Source organism: Leopardus geoffroyi, chromosome C2 (genome assembly GCF_018350155.1).
Source record: "Leopardus geoffroyi isolate Oge1 chromosome C2, O.geoffroyi_Oge1_pat1.0, whole genome shotgun sequence".
Taxonomy (NCBI): Eukaryota; Metazoa; Chordata; class Mammalia; order Carnivora; family Felidae; genus Leopardus; species Leopardus geoffroyi.
Window position 1 is genome coordinate 129,513,454 of NC_059333.1, and position 18,480 is coordinate 129,531,933.

General features: G+C 44.2%; 1 protein-coding gene across 1 annotated transcript in view; it reads right to left on the reverse strand.

The window, feature by feature from the left end:
- Nucleotides 1–18,480, reverse strand: part of BFSP2 (beaded filament structural protein 2) — a 68,921-nt gene that overhangs the window by 11,459 nt on the left and 38,982 nt on the right. Inside the window, exons 3-4 of the mRNA XM_045503610.1 lie at nucleotides 15,580–15,736; nucleotides 14,364–14,525 (exon numbers count right to left, since the gene is read on the reverse strand). Coding sequence (XP_045359566.1) covers nucleotides 14,364–14,525; nucleotides 15,580–15,736 — 319 coding nt within the window. The remainder of the gene's footprint in view (nucleotides 1–14,363; nucleotides 14,526–15,579; nucleotides 15,737–18,480) is intronic.

The following is an 18,480-nucleotide window of genomic DNA, read 5'->3' on the forward strand; positions in this document are numbered from 1 at the left end:
GGGAGCCTGAGTGGCTCTGTTGGTTAAGCATCTGCCTCCAGATTTCAGCACAGGTCATGATCTCACGGATTGTGGGTTTGAGCTCTGCGTTTGGCTCTGTGCTGATGGCATGGAGCTTGCTTGGAATTCTCTCTCTCCCTCTCTCTCGCTGCCCTTCCCCTGCTCATGTTCTCTCTCTCAAAATAAATAAATAAACATTAAAAAAAAAAAAGTCTGGGATCGGCTGAAGGAGAATGGAAGCTGTGGGCCCAGCTCTGACTGGTCAGTGCATGGCTGTGTGTCCCTGGACTGTCATTCAGCCTCTCTGAGCCCCGTCCCTGCCCACAGAATGCAGATGACAGTGAGTGGAGAATGATAATCATATGACTCTCTCTAGGGGTCACTCTGAGGCTTCCATCAGGTTATGCATGTGGAAACTTTTAGAACCTTAAAAGCATGCAAATAGTGACAGCATATATTCTCTATATATGTAAAAAGTACTATCAGCCAATAAATGAGTTTGTAAAAGATATTGTGGGTTGGATACTACTAATGATAACTCATAGGCGTTAAGCACTTAACTGTGCCGAGCGCTTCATTAACAGGGTTAAGTCCATTATTTCACTTAATCTTCACGACCCTATGAAACAAGTGTCATTGGTATTCCTATTTTACATGAGGAACTGAGGCACAGAGAGACTGGGCTATTTACTCAAAATCGTATGTCCTATGAGGGCAGAGCTGGGCTCCAGTGTAGAGACAGATGCCAGACCTGTGCTCTTAACCAGTACTGAGTGCTGCCGTTTCCACCAACCCATCAAGACTCCTGAAAGCAGAGTTGCCTTCCCCAAAGTGAAGGTGGACCACTCTAAAACATCTTTGTGGTCTGCCAAGCCCTCCTGCGATGGGTTGCCCTATTTTTCTCTGTCTCTTTCCGGTTGGGGCTTGACCGTGTAGGCCGTGTGGCTGGGTGGGCAGTGGGAGGGTGGTGCTCTGGCAGACAAATGGAGTCTGGCAGTGCAGGGGCACTGAGCGGCCAGGGGCAGCCGGGAGCTGGAGTCGGCCCCTGACCCCTCACAGGAGCTGAGTGTTAAATTCTCAGGATGTTTGTAAGCTGGTTGGTAAACACCGCCATCATTAAAAATTAAATTGCATCAACTTACACTTAATTAAGTTTTATTAAAATGGTAGCAAATACTCCAAACACATCACTTGCTAATTTATTTACATTTTATCATTATCTGTGCCATCCATGGTCTTTATATTGATGGTACCTGTGTAGTGGGAATAACATTTAATGGACTTCTGAGCATGTCTTTCAAACTCTGTGCTCATTTACATCAAGTTAGGAGTTTGAAATCAGCCATGAGAGTATTTACCTCATGGAAATTGGTAAACACCACAAATCAGGGATTGAATTATTGTTTTGCTGACTGTCTAGAGTTAAGGAAATGTTAATAATGCAGATTAAACTTTAAATTGGGTCATGTCTGTAGCTGTTGCATTAAGAATAGCAAAAACAGGGGTGCCTAGGTGGCTCAGTCAGTTAAGCGTCTGACTTCAGCTCAGGTCATGATCTCACATTCGGGGGTTGGAGCCCCTCATCGGGTTCTGTGCTAACAGCTCAGAGCCTGGAGCCTGCTTCCGATTCTGTCTCCCTCTCTCTATGCCCCTCCCCCACTCACACTCTGTCTTTGTCTCCCTCAAAAATACATAAACATTAAAAAAAAGGAATAGCAAAAACATTAGAGGGAGTATTTTCCCAATATTTGCAAACTATTATCTGATTTGCAAAGAAGTTACTCATATCATTGATGAAAGGACTCATTAAGGTCAATGGAAATATCAACCGAAAATTCATATGAGAGCTATCCTCATTTATCTTTGACATGAGTGACTTTTTTGTTTAATTGGATATTAATAATCAAGCATATTTTGTAATCTGATTTTGTGACATTGTTGATGACAGAATTATAAAAACAATTGGCAGATTTTGCAAGATTTCAGCAAGTCACACTGATGGTATAGGTGCAAATGGAAAAAGCAAAGTGAGTATTTTATCTTAAAATTTATGTTCTCTCTTACCACCTCACATCTGTCAGAACGGCTAAAATTAACAACTCAGGCAACAACAGATGTTGGCGAGGATGTGGAGAAAGAGGAACCCTTTTACACTGCTGTTGGGAATGCAAAGTGGTGCAGCCACTCTGGAAAACAGTATGGAGCTTCCTCAAAAAGTTTAAAATAGAATTACTCTACGATCCAGCAATTGCACTACTAGGTATTTATCCAAAGGATACAAAAATGCTGATTCTAAGGGGCACACGCACCCCAATGTTTATGGCAGCATTATTGATAATGGCCAAAGTATGGAAAAAGCCCAAATGTCCATCGACTGATGAATGATAAAGATGTGGTGTGTGTGTGTGTATACATATATACACACAAAATATAATATTACTCAGTGATCAAAAAGAATGAAATCCTGCCATTTGCAACAATGTGGATGGAACTAGAGTGTATTATACTAAGGGAAATAAGTCAGAGAAAGATAAATATGATTTCACTCATATATGAGATTTAAGAAACAAAACAAGTGAACATAGGGGAAGAGAAGGAAAAATAAGATAAAAACAGAGAGGGAGGCAAACTTTAAGAGACTCTTGAATACAGAGAACAAACTGAGGGTTGTTGGCAGGGTGTTGGGTGGGGGAGATAGGCTAAATGGGTGATGGGCATTAAGGAGGGCAATTGCTGGGATGAGCACTGGGGGTTATATGTAGGTGATGAATCACTAGATTCTATTCCTGAAATCATTATTACACTATATGTTAACTAAGTTGGATTTAAATTTAAAAAAAATTTATGTTATCTCTAAAATTATATAAAGAAAACGTCAACAGAAACTTCTCTGTTACCTTTTAATGGTACTGTGAAATCTGACTAGCACATAAATACACATGCTTATGTCTACCCCCTCCAGAGAGCAGGTGTGAAACATGAGCAGCATATCCTGGGTAAGAAATGGAGATGGGTGGAAATCAGGTCCTTTGGAGGGCAAGTTTCAAAGCCTAGGTGGGTGGGTCTGGGGTGAATCTGCTGGCCCAGGCTCTCATAGTCCCCCATATGATCTGCCCTCCTCTCAACCCAGGCAGTAGGTGGTTTGTATTCAGAGTTTCACACTGGTCTTTGAGGGGATGAACACTTTATCCAAGTGTTTCCACAAGCAGCATGGTTTTGCACATATCTGAATACTGACTTAAACAATTTTTATTTAAATCAGTTCATCTTTTCTTTATAAAGAAATGTGTTCAAAATGGAAACTGTAGATAAGTTCTCAAATTTTGTGCACATCAGAATCATCTAGGGGGGGGCTTGTGAAAACGTAGATGCTGATTCAGGAGAGCTGAGTGGGCCTGGGAATCTGCATTTAAAAGTCCCATGTGATTTTTGGCTCAGGTCACGATTTCACAGTTCGTGGGATCCCTGATTGCCCCTCTCTTTCTCAAAATAAATAAAGTTAAAATAAAAAAACTGTCATGTGATGCCTGGTTCATGGAAGCAAAGTTCTAGATTGCTACAGAAACTGCTAAAGCTGTGTCACTTGTCACAGACAAAAGATAGTTGAAAAATTAATCACATTAAAAAATTTTAAAAATGGAGCAAATTTTGGTTGTCAGGTTGCTAAGTGCCAAACCCTGCTTTCTCTTCATTGGAAGTTGAAATTAATAATATAAGAGAAGTGTCGGGGTACCTGGGTGGCTCATTAAGTGTTCAACTCTTGATTTTGGCTCAGGTCATGATCTCACAGTTCACGGGGTCAAGCCCTGAGTTGGGCTTTGCACTCACAGGGCACAGCCTGCCTGGGATTCTCTCTCCTTCTCTCTGCCCCTCCCCTACTGGCGTGCTCTCTCTCTCTCGCTCTCTCTCTCTCTCTCTGTCTGAAAATAAATAAATAAGCTTAAAAAAATAAGTACAGGGGAAGTGTTAATGACCTACCAGCAGCAAATGGAAACTTTCTTATACAGTTTAATTAATATGGAAAGAGAAAAATAAATTAACTTGCTTACTATGGGTTTCAGTGTCATTTTATATCATGCCCAATACCTTCTCAAAACAGCTTACCACAAGTAATACTTACCCTTCATTTGGGGACAGTTAACTGCTTTAACTCACCTAAAAGTATTACCTGTTCTCTCCAATTGCTTTTTGGAGTTATGCTTTCTGATTAATAATTACTTTACTTCTATTTCCATTTCAATCCAATGCTTCCAGATTTCTCCTCACAGACCAAACAGTAGGTGTGTCAGTCTAGACCCTGAGGATAGGAACATAGGGCTCTGTTTTGTTGCTCAGTGCAGTTGCTAGGATGTGTAATGAGATTCAAATATGTTGGTCCCCAGGCTTTCAAACCAGCTTGAAATCTTGGCTCTGCTGTGCAGGAGAAGGCTCCCATGTTTGCACTCCATCTATATTTCTGGGACAGGAGAGTATATTGACATTTTGAAATCTGGCAAAAGATTTCTTAAAAAATTTTTTAGCGTTTATTTATTTTTGAGAGAGAGAGAGAGAGAGAATGAGCAAGTGGTGGGGGGGGAGGGGCAGAGAAGGGGACAGAGGATCCAAAGTGGGCCCTGTGCTGACAGCAGAGAGCCTGATGTGGAGCTTAAACTCACAAACCGTGAGATCATCACCTGAGCTGAAGTTAGACGTTTAACCAACTGAGCCACCCAGGTGCCCTGGCAAAAAAAAAAAAAAAAAATTAATTTAAATTAAGGGGGCACCTGGGTGGCTCAGTCTGTTAAGTGGCTCAGGTCATGATCTCGCAGCTCGTTAGTTGGAGCTCCACGTCAGGCTCTGTGCTGACAGCTCAGGGCCTGGAGCCTGCTTCGGATTCTGTGACTCCCTCTCTCTCTGCCCCAAACCCTCTCATGCTCTGTCTCTGTCTCTTTCAAAAATAAATAAACATTAAAAAAATCGTTCTAAATTTTAAATTTTGCATGTTATTGCACATGTAAGATGGGTGTGATAAAGAACAGCAAGCATGCTTTGGAGTGAGTCAGAATGAAGTCTCTGAGAGTCTCCAAATGGAGGGGGAAAAGGGCCATCTCCTAACCCAGCCCTCTGCTATGCAGGCATGTTCTTAGCAGAACATGTATCCAAGATGAGCGCTCAGACGTGGAAATGTGCAATCTGCCTTTTCCCAGCAGGTGCTGTGTGGATTTCAGCAAATCACTGGAGCTCTCTCTTTTTGCAGCTGGTGAAAAACAGCTTTACAAAAGCGTTGCTCTGCTTCAGAGTACAGCTAACCGCCTTGCTCTCAAGCCTCTTGGATCTCACGGGGTCACACTAACCTCATTATGTTCATTATCGAGGAGAAAGGGAAAGCAATGGAGTCCTTGAAGATACCGGGGTTCCCGATCTTCTATCACAGAGGAATCTTATCCCACGTGGGGGCAGGACACAGAAACATGATTTGGAAAGATCATGACAAGAGTCTGGCATACCCTTTTGGACCCTCAAGACAAAGGCTTCTCAACCTCACATTCCACAAGATGTCACTTGCTCATTTCTAAGTAAAGAAAATGAATCAAGACACCCCCACTCCCATCCCATGTGATCTGTCCAGGTCAACCTAGCTGTTAAGAATGTTGATACTGGAGTCAGAATGTGTGGCTTGAATCTCAGTTCTGCTGCTTTGTAACTGTGTATTCTTGGGTAAGTTACTAACCTCTCTGGGCCTTCCTTAGTTCCCTCCTCTGTAAAATGGATAATATTTCAATACTTATCATGGGAACACGAAATAAGAACAAGCCTCTGAGGTGCTCAGAACACCACTGATACTTGGTAAATGCTCTGTTGGCAATGCCTTCATGACACATTGCATTCTGCCTTGTGGAAGTCTTTTTCTTCGTTTTAAAAATGTTTTATTTACTTTTGAGAGAGACAGAGACAGAGTACGAGCGGGAGAGGAGCAGAGAGAAAGGGAAACACACAACCTGAAGCAGACTCCAGGCTCTGAGCTATCAGCACAGAGCCCGATGTGGGGCTCGAACTCATGAACTGAGAGATCATGACTGGAGCCGATGTTGAATGCTTAACCGACTGAGCCACCCAGGTGCCCCTAGAAGAATGGTCTTTCTCTCCATTGCCTCCCACATGCACTCAGCCAACCTCACACTAGATTGTAGGTACCTTTCCTGAGTGGACAACATCTCACTGACCCCTCTGTCTGCCCTGGTGACCTAACATGGTTTTTTACACCTAGGACATGCTCAGCAACGTTTACTAAAGGTCTACAATGTGTCCTAGGCACATTCTAGGGACTACAGAAGAGGAGGGTCTACCAGCAGTGGAATTAAATCACATCTCCTTTTCATTAGGAGGATTAGCTATCATTATTATAATGACTATAAGTCACTTTATAGTCCTGCGGTGTCATATAAATGGTATTTAGCTAAGGATAGCTTTTGATAAGCAGCACACACACCCCTGACCTATCCAGCCAGATGTAGGATTTATTTGGGAGAAGGCTGGATGCTATCCAGTCTTTACCTGAGACATGAGTTCTCCTGTGTGGGAACTAAAAAGAAATACGTGTCTCGCTCGATGAAACTTCAGTGTTGGCAGGAGAGCTGGCCTGGTGAGGCTAAGCCAGGTTTCTCCTTGAATTTACACAAGAGCCACCTGGCTGTTGAAGCTGCTCACTTAAGGCTATAGGACCAATTCCCAGTCTCAGTGGAAACTGGCAAAGGGCACAGCGAGGAGCACGTGGCTTTTTGGTCTTGAGGCCCCTTGGCCATCAGTAAAGCACGTCCCGCTGAGGAAAGTGGCAGAAGAGGCTCGGCAGTGAGTGTAAAAGTATGAAAAGTATGTTTTCCTTCTTTTTTTTTATTTTTAAAAAAAAATTTTTTTTCAACGTTTATTTATTTTTGGGACAGAGAGAGACAGAGCATGAACGGGGGAGGGGCAGAGAGAGAGGGAGACACAGAATCGGAAACAGGCTCCAGGCTCCGAGCCATCAGCCCAGAGCCCGACGCGGGGCTCGAACTCACGGACTGCGAGATCGTGACCTGGCTGAAGTCGGACGCTTAACCGACTGCGCCACCCAGGCGCCCCAAGTATGTTTTCCTTCTTAAAGCAGTTGTTGGAGAAGTCTAAATGATAGTATTTTTCTTCTGGTTCATGGAGACCATCCCATTCCTAAGAAGGAACTCCTCTGCTCTGTCTCTTCTTGGAGATTAACACGTGTTGAATGAACACCATACTACTTTAATTTCTCAGGGATTGGAGCTGTTTCATCTTTGCAAGTGTCTTATTTTAGAAACAAGGTCCCTATACTTTTCATGGGGAAGAGCTACCACTGAGAAATATCTAAGATATTTTGAGACCACAGAATCAGGTGGCCAGGGACGGGCCAGGGACTTTGTGCCCACAGCACCAAGCACCTGGTCTGTGTTTAGCAAATGGAGTCCGAGTGAGTGAGCGAGTGAAGATTTCTTGGTAGAATGTATGAGGAGGAGCTTACAATGTTGGGTGATCCTCTATATAGATAGTCACTCAAATATTGGTCGTCGACCAGTTATGAGGTTGGAAACACAGTGTGGATGGTGAGGGTCTAGGAGTGCCCTCTGCAGTATACACGTTATACTTGGTAGGGTAAAGAACAGGTGAAAGTGGCCAGTGCCTACCTCAATGAGACGGTCTCTTTATTTTCCCTTCTAACAACTACTCTGATTCCCCCGACCTGTCCCCCGGCCAGACCAGCCGGGCTACACTATTGTACCACACAGTGACAGGAACCAAATCCTGGTCTCCTGGCTCCTCTAGTAACCCTGCCTTACTGGCTAACAATACCTTTTGAAAGCTAGCTGGAACTACCATAAATTAAGTAAAAAGACAATTGACAAGCTGAGAACACATTTACAACTTATTGCAGGGAGAAGATGAACCTTTCTAACGTACAAAGAGTCACTACAAACCAGTAATAAAAAGTCCAAGACTGGGCTGCCTGGGTGGCTCAGTCAGTTAAGTATACAACTTTGGCTCAGGTCATGATCTCCTGGTTCATGGGTTCAAGCCCTGTGTTGGGCTCCGTACTGACAACTCAGAGCCTGGAGCCTGCTCCCTCTCTCTCTGCCCCACCCTCGCTCATGCTCTGTCTGTCTCTCTCTCTCAAAAATAAACATTAAAAAAAAAAAGTCCCAGACCTAACAAAAATGGGTAAAAGGTATGATCTGATAGTATACATGAGAGCAAATATGGCTGAAATTCAGCATGTAAAGAGATGTTCCACCTACCTTATAATATGAGAAATGCAAAATGAAACTGCACCGAGAAACCATGTTTTACCTATAATATTGATAAAGATCACAAGGTATGAGAACTCACAGTATTGGCGAGGATGTGGGGAAATGGTCACTCTCAAACATTTCTGAGTACGTAAATTGTTACAACCTTTACCTAGGGTAATTCGACAACATTTATCAAAATTACCAATGTACATAATTTTTGACCCAGCCATTCCACATCTAGGAATTTATTCAGTAGATGTATTTCCATCTTGGGAAGTGAGGGACATACGTAGTTAGTGACTCATCTCATTTATAAAAGCAAAAGATTGGAAGCCACCTTAATATTCATCAGCAGGGCATTAAATAAATCCTGGGATATCCACTAGCTAGAACAGGGGTTAGGAATTTTTTTCTGTAGAAGGCCAGATAGTAAATATTTTAGGCTTAACAGACCATATGGCCTCCAATGCAATTTTTCGCCTCTGCTAGCATATGCAAATGCAGCCATAGACAATATGTAAATGAAGGAGCATGGCTGTGTTCCAATAAAGCTTATTTGCAAAATACAGGCAGTAGGTCAGATTTGGCTGTGGGCCATAGTTTGCTGCCCACTGTGGTATAATATCACGCATCTAAAAAGCATGAATACTACTATTTGTGTAAAGAGAAAGAGAATATATACGTATTCTCTTGTATGTGGATAAAATATCTCTGAAAGGACTCATAGTATAAGGATAACATTGACCGACCCAGTAGAAAAGAACTGTATGTCATTTCGCACATTTTGAATTTTGAAGCAAGTGAAGGTATTATATATCAAAAATGCTTAAATAAAATAAAAGTAAATAAAAAAAAAAAAAGAAAGAAAAACAAGCTGGGCCCAAAGCTCTTCCTGTGACACTCCCCCTCAGTGCTTGTAGTGAGCGCATCAGAATAAAACATGGCTTATTTCACTGAAGAGGCATCAGGATTATAGCCAACTCATCAACACACAGGGTCTCCTAGATTGCAGATGCTCTTAGGGGTTCTGCTGTTTCTGTCCTCCTTCAAAGGGACTCTCCCAGTGGGCTATCTTGCCATCTAGAGTCAGTGACCCCAGGTGACTAGCAGAAACCCATTTCAATCCAATTTCATATATTCTAGAAAATATTCACTTTTGTACAAGCAAGCAAAGGGAATGTGTGGACATGGCAGCCTATACAAAATATTTGCCCTTTCAGGATAATTTATTATTTGTGAATATGGGTAATGTGGAGACATGTTATCCAAGGTTTCTAGTCTCCTATGGGTAGATCTAGACCTATGTTGTCCAATATGATAGCCACTAGCCACACATAGCTATTTAAATAAACATTAAATAAAACTAAAAGTTCAGCTTCTCGGGGCACCTGGGTGGCTCAGTCGGCTAAGCATGCAACTCCAGCTCAGGTCATGATCTTGCGGTCAGTGAATTCAAGCCCCACATCGGGCTCTGTGCTGACAGCTCAGAGCCAGGAGCCTGCTTCAGATTGTCTCCCTCTCTCTCTGCTCCTACCCCGCTGGCGCTCTGTCTCTCAAAAATGAATAAATGTTAAAATTTTTTTTTTTTTTAAAGTTCAGCTTCTCAGTTGTATGAGGCACATTCCAAGAGCATAGTAAGCACAGGTGGCCTGTAGCTGCCATACTGGAAAGATGTACAGATTATACAACAACAGTTCCATCCTTGCAGAAATTTCTATTAGAGGGCACTGCTCTAGTCAGTTGCTAATGTGTCTTCCAGGCCTAAGACTATCAATAACCAGGAACCTCACAATTCATCTCAATCTGTTCACCTCTCTTCATTCTCTACTGTCTCCACAATCTGTCATCCTGACTGTGGGAGGCATGATGGTTAGAGCTCCAATGAAGTTCCTGACCACAAATGCCTTGAACTGATCTGAGGCGAGTGCCGGCCACCATCAGAATAGGTAGCGTGGGAGCATTTGCTGTGGGGTTCCTGGCCCCCAGGAGCTATTAATAGGAAGCTGAGTTCTCTCTCAGTGGCATCTCCCACCCCACCCCACCAGCTTGTGCTGGTAATTGAGTAAGCCTTTGGTTATTGCCCACATCCTCCCGCTGCAGTGAACAAGGGACAGGGATGAGGCTTCCGGGAGTGAGGGTGTGGAGACCCCAGGGGCGTGGTTAAGAAGGCAAAACAGAGCCTGTCTTGCTTGCTCCAGAATAGAAAATCTCAGATTAGGAATGCTAGGAAAGAGGTGCATGATAGTGGCCTCCCCATATTCCCAAGGTGGCCTTGTGAGGGTCTGTGGGCTGCAGACTGGGGGATGTATTCCATGGCCAGCCAGGAGGTCTGGAGGGTGGTATGGCATGTTGTCTGTGGTTCCCTGAACATCCTCAAATACCTTGAGGTGGGTAACCACAATAAACCAAAGGAAGGGCCAGGCTGCAAGACCCTCCAGAAATTTTCTGGACCAAACTGATCTCCCCAAACGTGGAGTTATACAATTTGAGAAGTTCCAAAAACTGGACCGCCAAAGTTCCTGACATCCATGACCGTGGCCGGAGAGAACCTAGCCATAACCTCTTTATAAGCTTTTGTTGATTTAAAACTAGGAGGCGTTGGCAGATAACTGGTAGCAGATGCCGATGGCATCCACCTTTATCCCTCAGGCTGAAACATGTTTGTTCTCCCCAGCTTCCATTCCACTGCCAAATTCCATACTTCTTTGCCTGGGAGAGCTTTCTCTGAAGTCTTTGAAAGGTCACTCTGCTAGCAGATGCCAGATGTCTGATGGGGATGGTATTACTACCCCAGCTTCCTCGCCTTTCCCTTCTCTTGTATTCTGTACTGTTCCCCAGAAGCCCTGTGGCTTCAGAGTCCAGTCTCCCACAGTGGCTGCTGGTTGGAGAATGAGTTCTTTGTTGGTTCCCTTCTCTACCGGTATTTTGTACTCCCCACCCGCCCCGGCCAACTTCCAGATAAACCATTTCCACTTTAATATTTGTCTCAGGGTCAGTTTCTGGGGAAACCTAAACAAAGACATAAATTAATCATGTCAATTAATTTTCAGGCTTTCCAGGCTGAGAGGTAATTAAATACATGTTTGTATGCTCTCTGCAAAAGGTTTTGAAAGGAGTGTGTGCTAAGCCATTTCACATTTATGCTTTGCTGCCAGGAAACCGACAGGAGATGCTCAGGACGGGCAAATGTCAGCCCCCAAGGGCATGACAGCAACTGACAAAACTATTTATTGGAGGACTTCTGGCTGTCAGTTCTGATCTCTGTTGATGATCAGAGGAATTCACTCATTCTGCAAATATTTTCTGAGCTCCGCCTCTCTGCAAGAGGCCCAGGCAGCATTAGCCAAATGAAAACAAGTACTGTCTGTTTTCTCTGAGATGCAGCTTTCAGATTACTCTATTAAAAAAAACACTAATGAATCTGTTCAGAATTAATGCTTGAATTACTGTTGGGTTGGTAATGATTCTCAAGAGTGTGAAGGGTGAATAATAATGGCCAGGAGTTTTTTCCTTTTCAAACTATGCAGGATTTATTTCTGTGAATTCAATGCCCCTTCCCTCCTCCCTGAAGAAATAATTGCTACAGGGGCGCCTGGGTGGCTCAGCTGGTTAAGCCTCCAGCTCTTGATTTCAGCTCAGGTCACGATCTTACGGTTGGTGGATCCAGCCCCTCATCTGGCTCCACACTGACAGTGTGGAGCTTGCTTGGGATTCTCTCTCTCTCTCTCTCTCTCTCTCTCTCCGCCCTTCCCCCCTCCTCAACAAACAAACAAACAAACAAACAAACAAAGAAATGATCACTACAGTGTGGTGTATGCCCCAGGAGGGTTGGGACAGAACAGGGTTGCACACCACAGAGATTCTGCTTTGGGAACAGAGCCAAGCAGGAATGACAGCCCAGTGTAGAGTAAAGGTGCCTGGACTGGGAGCCTGGAGAGCTGAACAGTGGTGTTGCCAGCCAGATGTGTGACCTCAGGACGTCACTGCCCTCTCTGGATCTGTCTCCTCACCTTTGAAACGAGGAAATGGGATGGTCTCTAAGGTCCTGGATTATAAATATTCATGAATCTTCTAAAAAAGAAGCAATGGACCAAAATCAAACCTGTGGTTTGGTTTCACTTTCCCTTTGTGTTGTTCCACCTCTGGCCTGGTTGGAGGTGGGGAGCTGCATTTTGTGCAGTTAGTAGGCACTATTTGCCATAAAAAATGTTTGCAGTGACCTGGCCCATGGAATTAAGGTTAGAAAGAAAAGGGGCGTTGAAAGGGGATAAGGGGTAAGAGAGATGGGGGAGTAAAGATGTTTCCTGGGCTGGAGAACATTAGGGGGTCCAGAATCAGTGAACACCCTGATCTGAAGGTTTCTGTTGATACTTAGGGGCCAGGGGATTGAGGGGCCACAGGGGGAAGAAAGAACAGAAAACGTCCTCCTGGTTTTCTTTTAGTAGCTTTTATAAACTCTTGTGGCTCTCCAGCCTTCCTGTATATTAGAAACATCCAGCGAGCTTGAAAAAATCACAGAGACCCTCTCCTTCTTCGGATCTGAGTGGTCTTTGATGGCACCTGGAAATGAGCATGTTTGAAAATGCTCTGAAATAATCCCGCCGTGCAGGTGGAATTGAGTCCCACCAAACAGTGACTCAAAGTATAGGAGCAGTCCACTTGCCTTCTCTCCAAAAGATGAGCTATCTCATTTTTCATACCTTTTCCACACCTTTCTTTCTCTTCTGTTCCTCTCATCCTGGGCCTCAAAATGCCCCAAGTCATACATGGCTGGGAGATGGAGAAGGGAAGAAGAAACCCTATGCATTCTATTTTCTCGTTAATTTCTTGATTATTTATGAGGTTTAATAAAAGATGTTTTCCTCCATGAATATAACTCATAATATTTAAGAAAAACTTTAAAAACACCGTGCTCAAAAACAAGCGAGCAAAAACATCTCAATGTGTCAAATAGGCCCCTCCCTCAAAGACAACCGCTGCTAACTCCAGCACATTTTTGCGTTTTCTTTCTAATTCTTCCCTGATGCCTCATTTCTTTGTCTGATTGCTTCACCCTACTGTATATACCAGGGGTTGGCAAACTGCAGCCCACAGGTAAATCCAGCCCACTTCTTATCTCTGTAAATAAAGTTTTATTGGAACACAGCCATGCTCATTTGTTACCTTTTGTCTACAGCCGCTTTCACAGGACCATGGCAGGATTGAATAGTTTCAACAGAGACTGTCAGGCCCAGGAAGTCTAATATTTATTATTTAGTGCTTTCCAGAAAAAGTTTATTGGTTCCTGGCATATACCCTTCTGTACTCTTGTATCCCCCATTTTACCTTATTATGTGAGCATTTCCCGTGTTGTTATAAATGCTTCATAAATATTTCTAACAACTTCCTGGAATTTCATTGCATGGTTAGGTTGTGGCTTAGCCTTACCCCTATTATTAAACATTTCTGTGTCCCCTCACCCAGTTTTTTCATTCTTTTTTTTTTTAAATGTTTATTTAAACATTAAATAAGAGAGAGAAACAGTGTGAGCAGGCAAGGGGTAGAGAGAGAGGGAGACACCAAATCTGAAGCAGGCTCCAGGCTCCGAGCTGTCAGCACAGAGCCTGATGCAGGGCTCGAGCTCACGAACTGTGAGATCACGACCTGAGCCGAAGTTGAACGCTTAACTGACTGAGCCACCCAGGCACCCCAGTTTTTTTCATTCTTTAAATGAATGCTTCAGTGAGTATGTTTGGATGTAAACTTTATCTGTGTTTTCAATGATTTGTTTAGGAAAGTGTCCAGATTATTCAACTGGGAGGTAGGGGCATTTCAGGACTTTTAACACATATCGTGAATTCCCTCACTCAAACATGTCATACGAGTTTGTACTCCTCAGTAGTAATATAGGGGAGAACCTACTTCTCCACACACTTGTCAGCATTAAGTTTTAAACATGTTCTGCATTTAGATAGGTAAGCCGCTATCATCTTAAATTGCATTTCTTTTATGTCTAATGAGATCGAAACTTGCATTTCTTCTTTTCTATGTTGACTGCTTTTCACCTTTGCTTGGCCTCCTTCTGCACAGGGCAGAGGGGAGCACACTCACCTTGGCTTGGAGCAAGGCTCCTGCCTCCGCCCGGTTCTTTTCCACGTCTCTCTCCCAGTGGATTCTGATGGTCTCGAGGATGTCGTCCAGACCAGTGCCAATGGGAACACCCATTTGTTCCAGCTCAGACCCTGCCAGCTGTTTGTACAGCACTTTCACATCCTGCAAATGACGATAGACGCTTCAGGTGAGTTCCAGAGGTGAAGGAAAGGACACAGAAGTTGAGCCAGCATAAGCCCAGGTCTGTTGGGTAATCCTTATGCTTCTCATTCTGCTACTGCCAAAAGTGGGGCTTCGCAGAGACTGGCAAAGTCCCTGACCCTGTCATCAGCACCGGTGCCATAGTCTCCTTCCTCAAGGACGCATTTCTTAGGCTGGTCTTCGCAAGCCCAGACCCACTCAAAGCAAACGTCAAAATAAATAAATAACCAAATAACAACACAAACAGAGTAAGCAACAAGAGTAAGATGAAATTGATGGATTTCGTAAAGTCACAGTAGGCAGGAAGAGGTTTAAAGGTAACTCTGGAGTCTCTCAAGGGTTGGGGGTGGGGGGAGTGGTACCAAACGACTGAGCTAGGAACAGGAGGGCTCCTGGTCAGCCTGAGGTCGGACAAAAGAAGGGACTTCCCAATGGAAGCATGGTTAAATGAGTTTTGACTTTTTCAACTGAAAGCACTTTAAGTGTCTGATCAGCGACTTGGGTGAGGTGGTTTAGAGTCAGTGCCATTCCGCAGGGAACTGGAGGGCTTCCCCGTTGGAGGTCCCACTGAGTCCTGTCACTCAAGCATCTGACCTAATTTCATTAATGAGTGTGTGTAAACCACAGCTTGGATCTACCTTCAGAGCTGTCTTGTTTGTCCTATGCAGTGCAAAAAAAAAAAAAAAAAAAAAAAAAAGACGTGAAATACAGTGCCTTGAGGTAGAGGATGCTCTCTCCAGTTCAACACAGACTCCGTCACTCTTGCCGGTGTGGACCTGCTGTCTCCTCCATTTATGTACCAGCCTGGTCTCAAAGCCACTTGAATTTGAGACTCCCCGGGGTAACCTTACCCACTACAAGGATTTGAAGGTATTTTACCCGCATTTTCCCTGCAGCCCTGGGCAAGGGACGGGGAGAGGCCGAGATGAGCCACCATCTCTGATGTGAACCTCCGTCAGACAGGTGAGTGCCTGTGGTCTGTGGCCAACCCAGCGTTGCCCCTGCCCCCACCTACCTCCTCATAGCCCCTTGACAGAAAGCCAAGTTCTTCTTTCAGGCTTTCTATTTGACTCTCCAGATCCATTTTTGTCAAATTAGCCTCATCGATGACTTTATACAGAGAGTTAATTTCCTCTTCTGCTGCCTTTCGAAATGGCTGCTCATTTTCATATCTGCAGATAAAGGAAGGTAAAGAGCAGAGGTGGGCAACCCAAAAGGGAAAATAATCAGAAACATTACCAATAGGCCAATTATGTCATAGACAAACAGATGTGAAAAGTCACTGTTCCAACAGCTTTAAGGGCACTGTTAATGCAAGTCTTAGATGTTGACTTATTATCATGAAAATGATTGCAGCCAACTTCTGATGGCCCAGCTTCACAGGCTGCCAGGCTCAGGGGCTCTGGAGGCACAGAACTCTAGGGAAAGCTTCTCCAGGAGTTGAGATCCAGGTAAGGGGATCTGGCCTTGTCACCCTTATTGTGATTTGTCATCCTTTCCCTTGAGGATCTTTGAACAGACATGACTGAGAGTCTGCTAAGTACCAGGCTATGTGCTAGTGATCCCAAAATAAAAAGCATGGTTTCTGCTCCAAAGAACCCACGTGAAATTTTAAACCTGTGGCTGCAAACCCAAGTGCCATCAGGGGCCAAGAGGGGAATATAGATGAGGGACGAGGCCCAGGTCTGGGAAGCAGGGAGAGGTGGGGGCGGGACAGGAGCACACAGGACGGCTCACCCTTCAGGCAAGGGGAGGCTGCTGCGTGGAAAGGTGTGTGCCCAAACGAGGAAACCTGGATTTATATGTAAAATATCCAGAGTTTTAAAAACTTGCAGCTTATACAATCACACACACACACACACACACACACACACACACTGACACAAGTCTGAAACTGTGCCCTCCCCTCCCACCACCAAGTTCTTTCTTTTTTTTCCCAAGTTCTTATTTAAATTCCAGTTTACATACAGTGCAATATTGGTTCAGGAGTAGAAATCAGTGATTCATCACTTACATATGACACCCAGTGCTCATCCCAACAAGTGCCCTTCTTAATTCCCATCACCCCTTTAGCCCATCCCCCCACCCACCTCACCTCCATCAACCCTCAGTTTGTTCTGTTTTTTTTTTTTTTTTTAATTTTTTTTTTTCAACGTTTATTTTTGGGACAGAGAGAGACAGAGCATGAACGGGGGAGGGGCAGAGAGAGAGGGAGACACAGAATCGGAAACAGGCTCCAGGCTCTGAGCCATCAGCCCAGAGCCCGACGCGGGGCTCAAACTCACGGGCCGCGAGATCGTGACCTGGCTGAAGTCGGACGCTTAACCGACTGCGCCACCCAGGCGCCCCTGTTTGTTCTGTTTTTAAGAATCCCCCTGAGTTCTTTCCATCTCTGGTTTGCTCAGAGCCTTCTTTCTAAAAGCCACTCAACATCTTTGCCAGTTTCCCCCAGTGTTAACTCCTTTTCTTCCACAGCCTTCCACCCAGGTGTACCCCATCAGCCAAATTTCACACCTTACCTTCATCCATCCATAGGATGGAGAAAGCTCACACTTCTCATTGAAGAAAGCATCTTAGGGCTTTAGAGTTTTAAGGGCATTTAGTGTTCCTACATGTCTCCCACTCTGTGACAATGCCTCGATAGCATTCTTGATAGGTGATCATGTAGTCTCTGCTTGACTACTTCCAGTGATGGGGAACTCATCACCTATCAAGGCCACCGTTCCATTTTGGGACAGCTGTAATTATTACAAATTTCTTCCTTAAAGAGCTTAAGCCTTCATTCCTGTAAGAGTCTGAGTTCCACTCTCTGGAGTACCCAAAGTCAGTCTAATCCTTCTTTCTGGCAGTCCTACAAATATTTAGAATGTCTCCTCTTATAGCACTCTTTCTTTCCCGCTCATCTCTCCCTCCAAGCCTTTTGTTCCTCAGGTTAAACATTCCCGGTTCTTCCGTTCTTCATACAAATTGGTTTCCATGTCCCTCATCATCCGTGGCGGGGACTGTGACCTTTCTGTCTTTGTATTCTTAGCACCCACCTCCAGGCTCCAGATAGATTTGTGGAATGATTAGAAATGCCCTAATTGGTCCATGTCCTTCTCAATATGTGATACAGAAAATGGAATGTAAAACTGCGGATGTTCCCTGATCAATTCAGAGTCCTGGGGGACTGTTTGCTCCTTTGTTTAAACCCTTCAGTTCTATTCACCATGAGCCCTAAGGTTTCCTTTGAGGGGGTTTGTTTTTTTGTGTGTTTGTTCATTTGATTTTGACCAGCTGTATTTGCTGTTGACTAGTATTGGGTGTCCTCTCAACTAGAGACCCTGAGCATTTTTCACAAGCCCAACTACCTTGTCCTTTCTGGGTGCACCTGGCATTTGAACCCCAAAGAGAGGATCCGCATATATCTTCTCTCAGTTTCATTGGCCCGGTGTTCCAGTGTGTGGGGATCATTTTGATTCCTAGTTCTGTCTGTCATCTTTCTCTTCACCACCCTCCTGGCTTTGTATCTTCTGCCATTTTGCCCTACCTGCTTTCATGCACCTGTGGTTAAAAATAGTAAATGAAGGAACCAAGGACAGAGCCCTGTGGCATACTGCTAGAGACCTTTCCTCAGAGTTGGACCTGCACCTTTGAATCACCCCCTGAGGAGCTGGTTTCTAAAGCATTTTGATGTGCTCTCTATGTGGGATTAGATTTTCTACCCAAATGTATTCTTTAGGAAGTACTGTATTTTTATTAACATTTAATCTTTGGGAAACGAGTCTTGCCCTTCTAGCTGGAATGAAAACCCACCCATAGCACTGGGATTGGTCCCTTTTGACCCCCGCTGGAAGAGTCTCTGTGTGCCTCCCAAGTCCTGTTGTGATTATCTCTCCAGGGAGCCTGGTCCCTCCCAGGATATGCGCCACTCAGC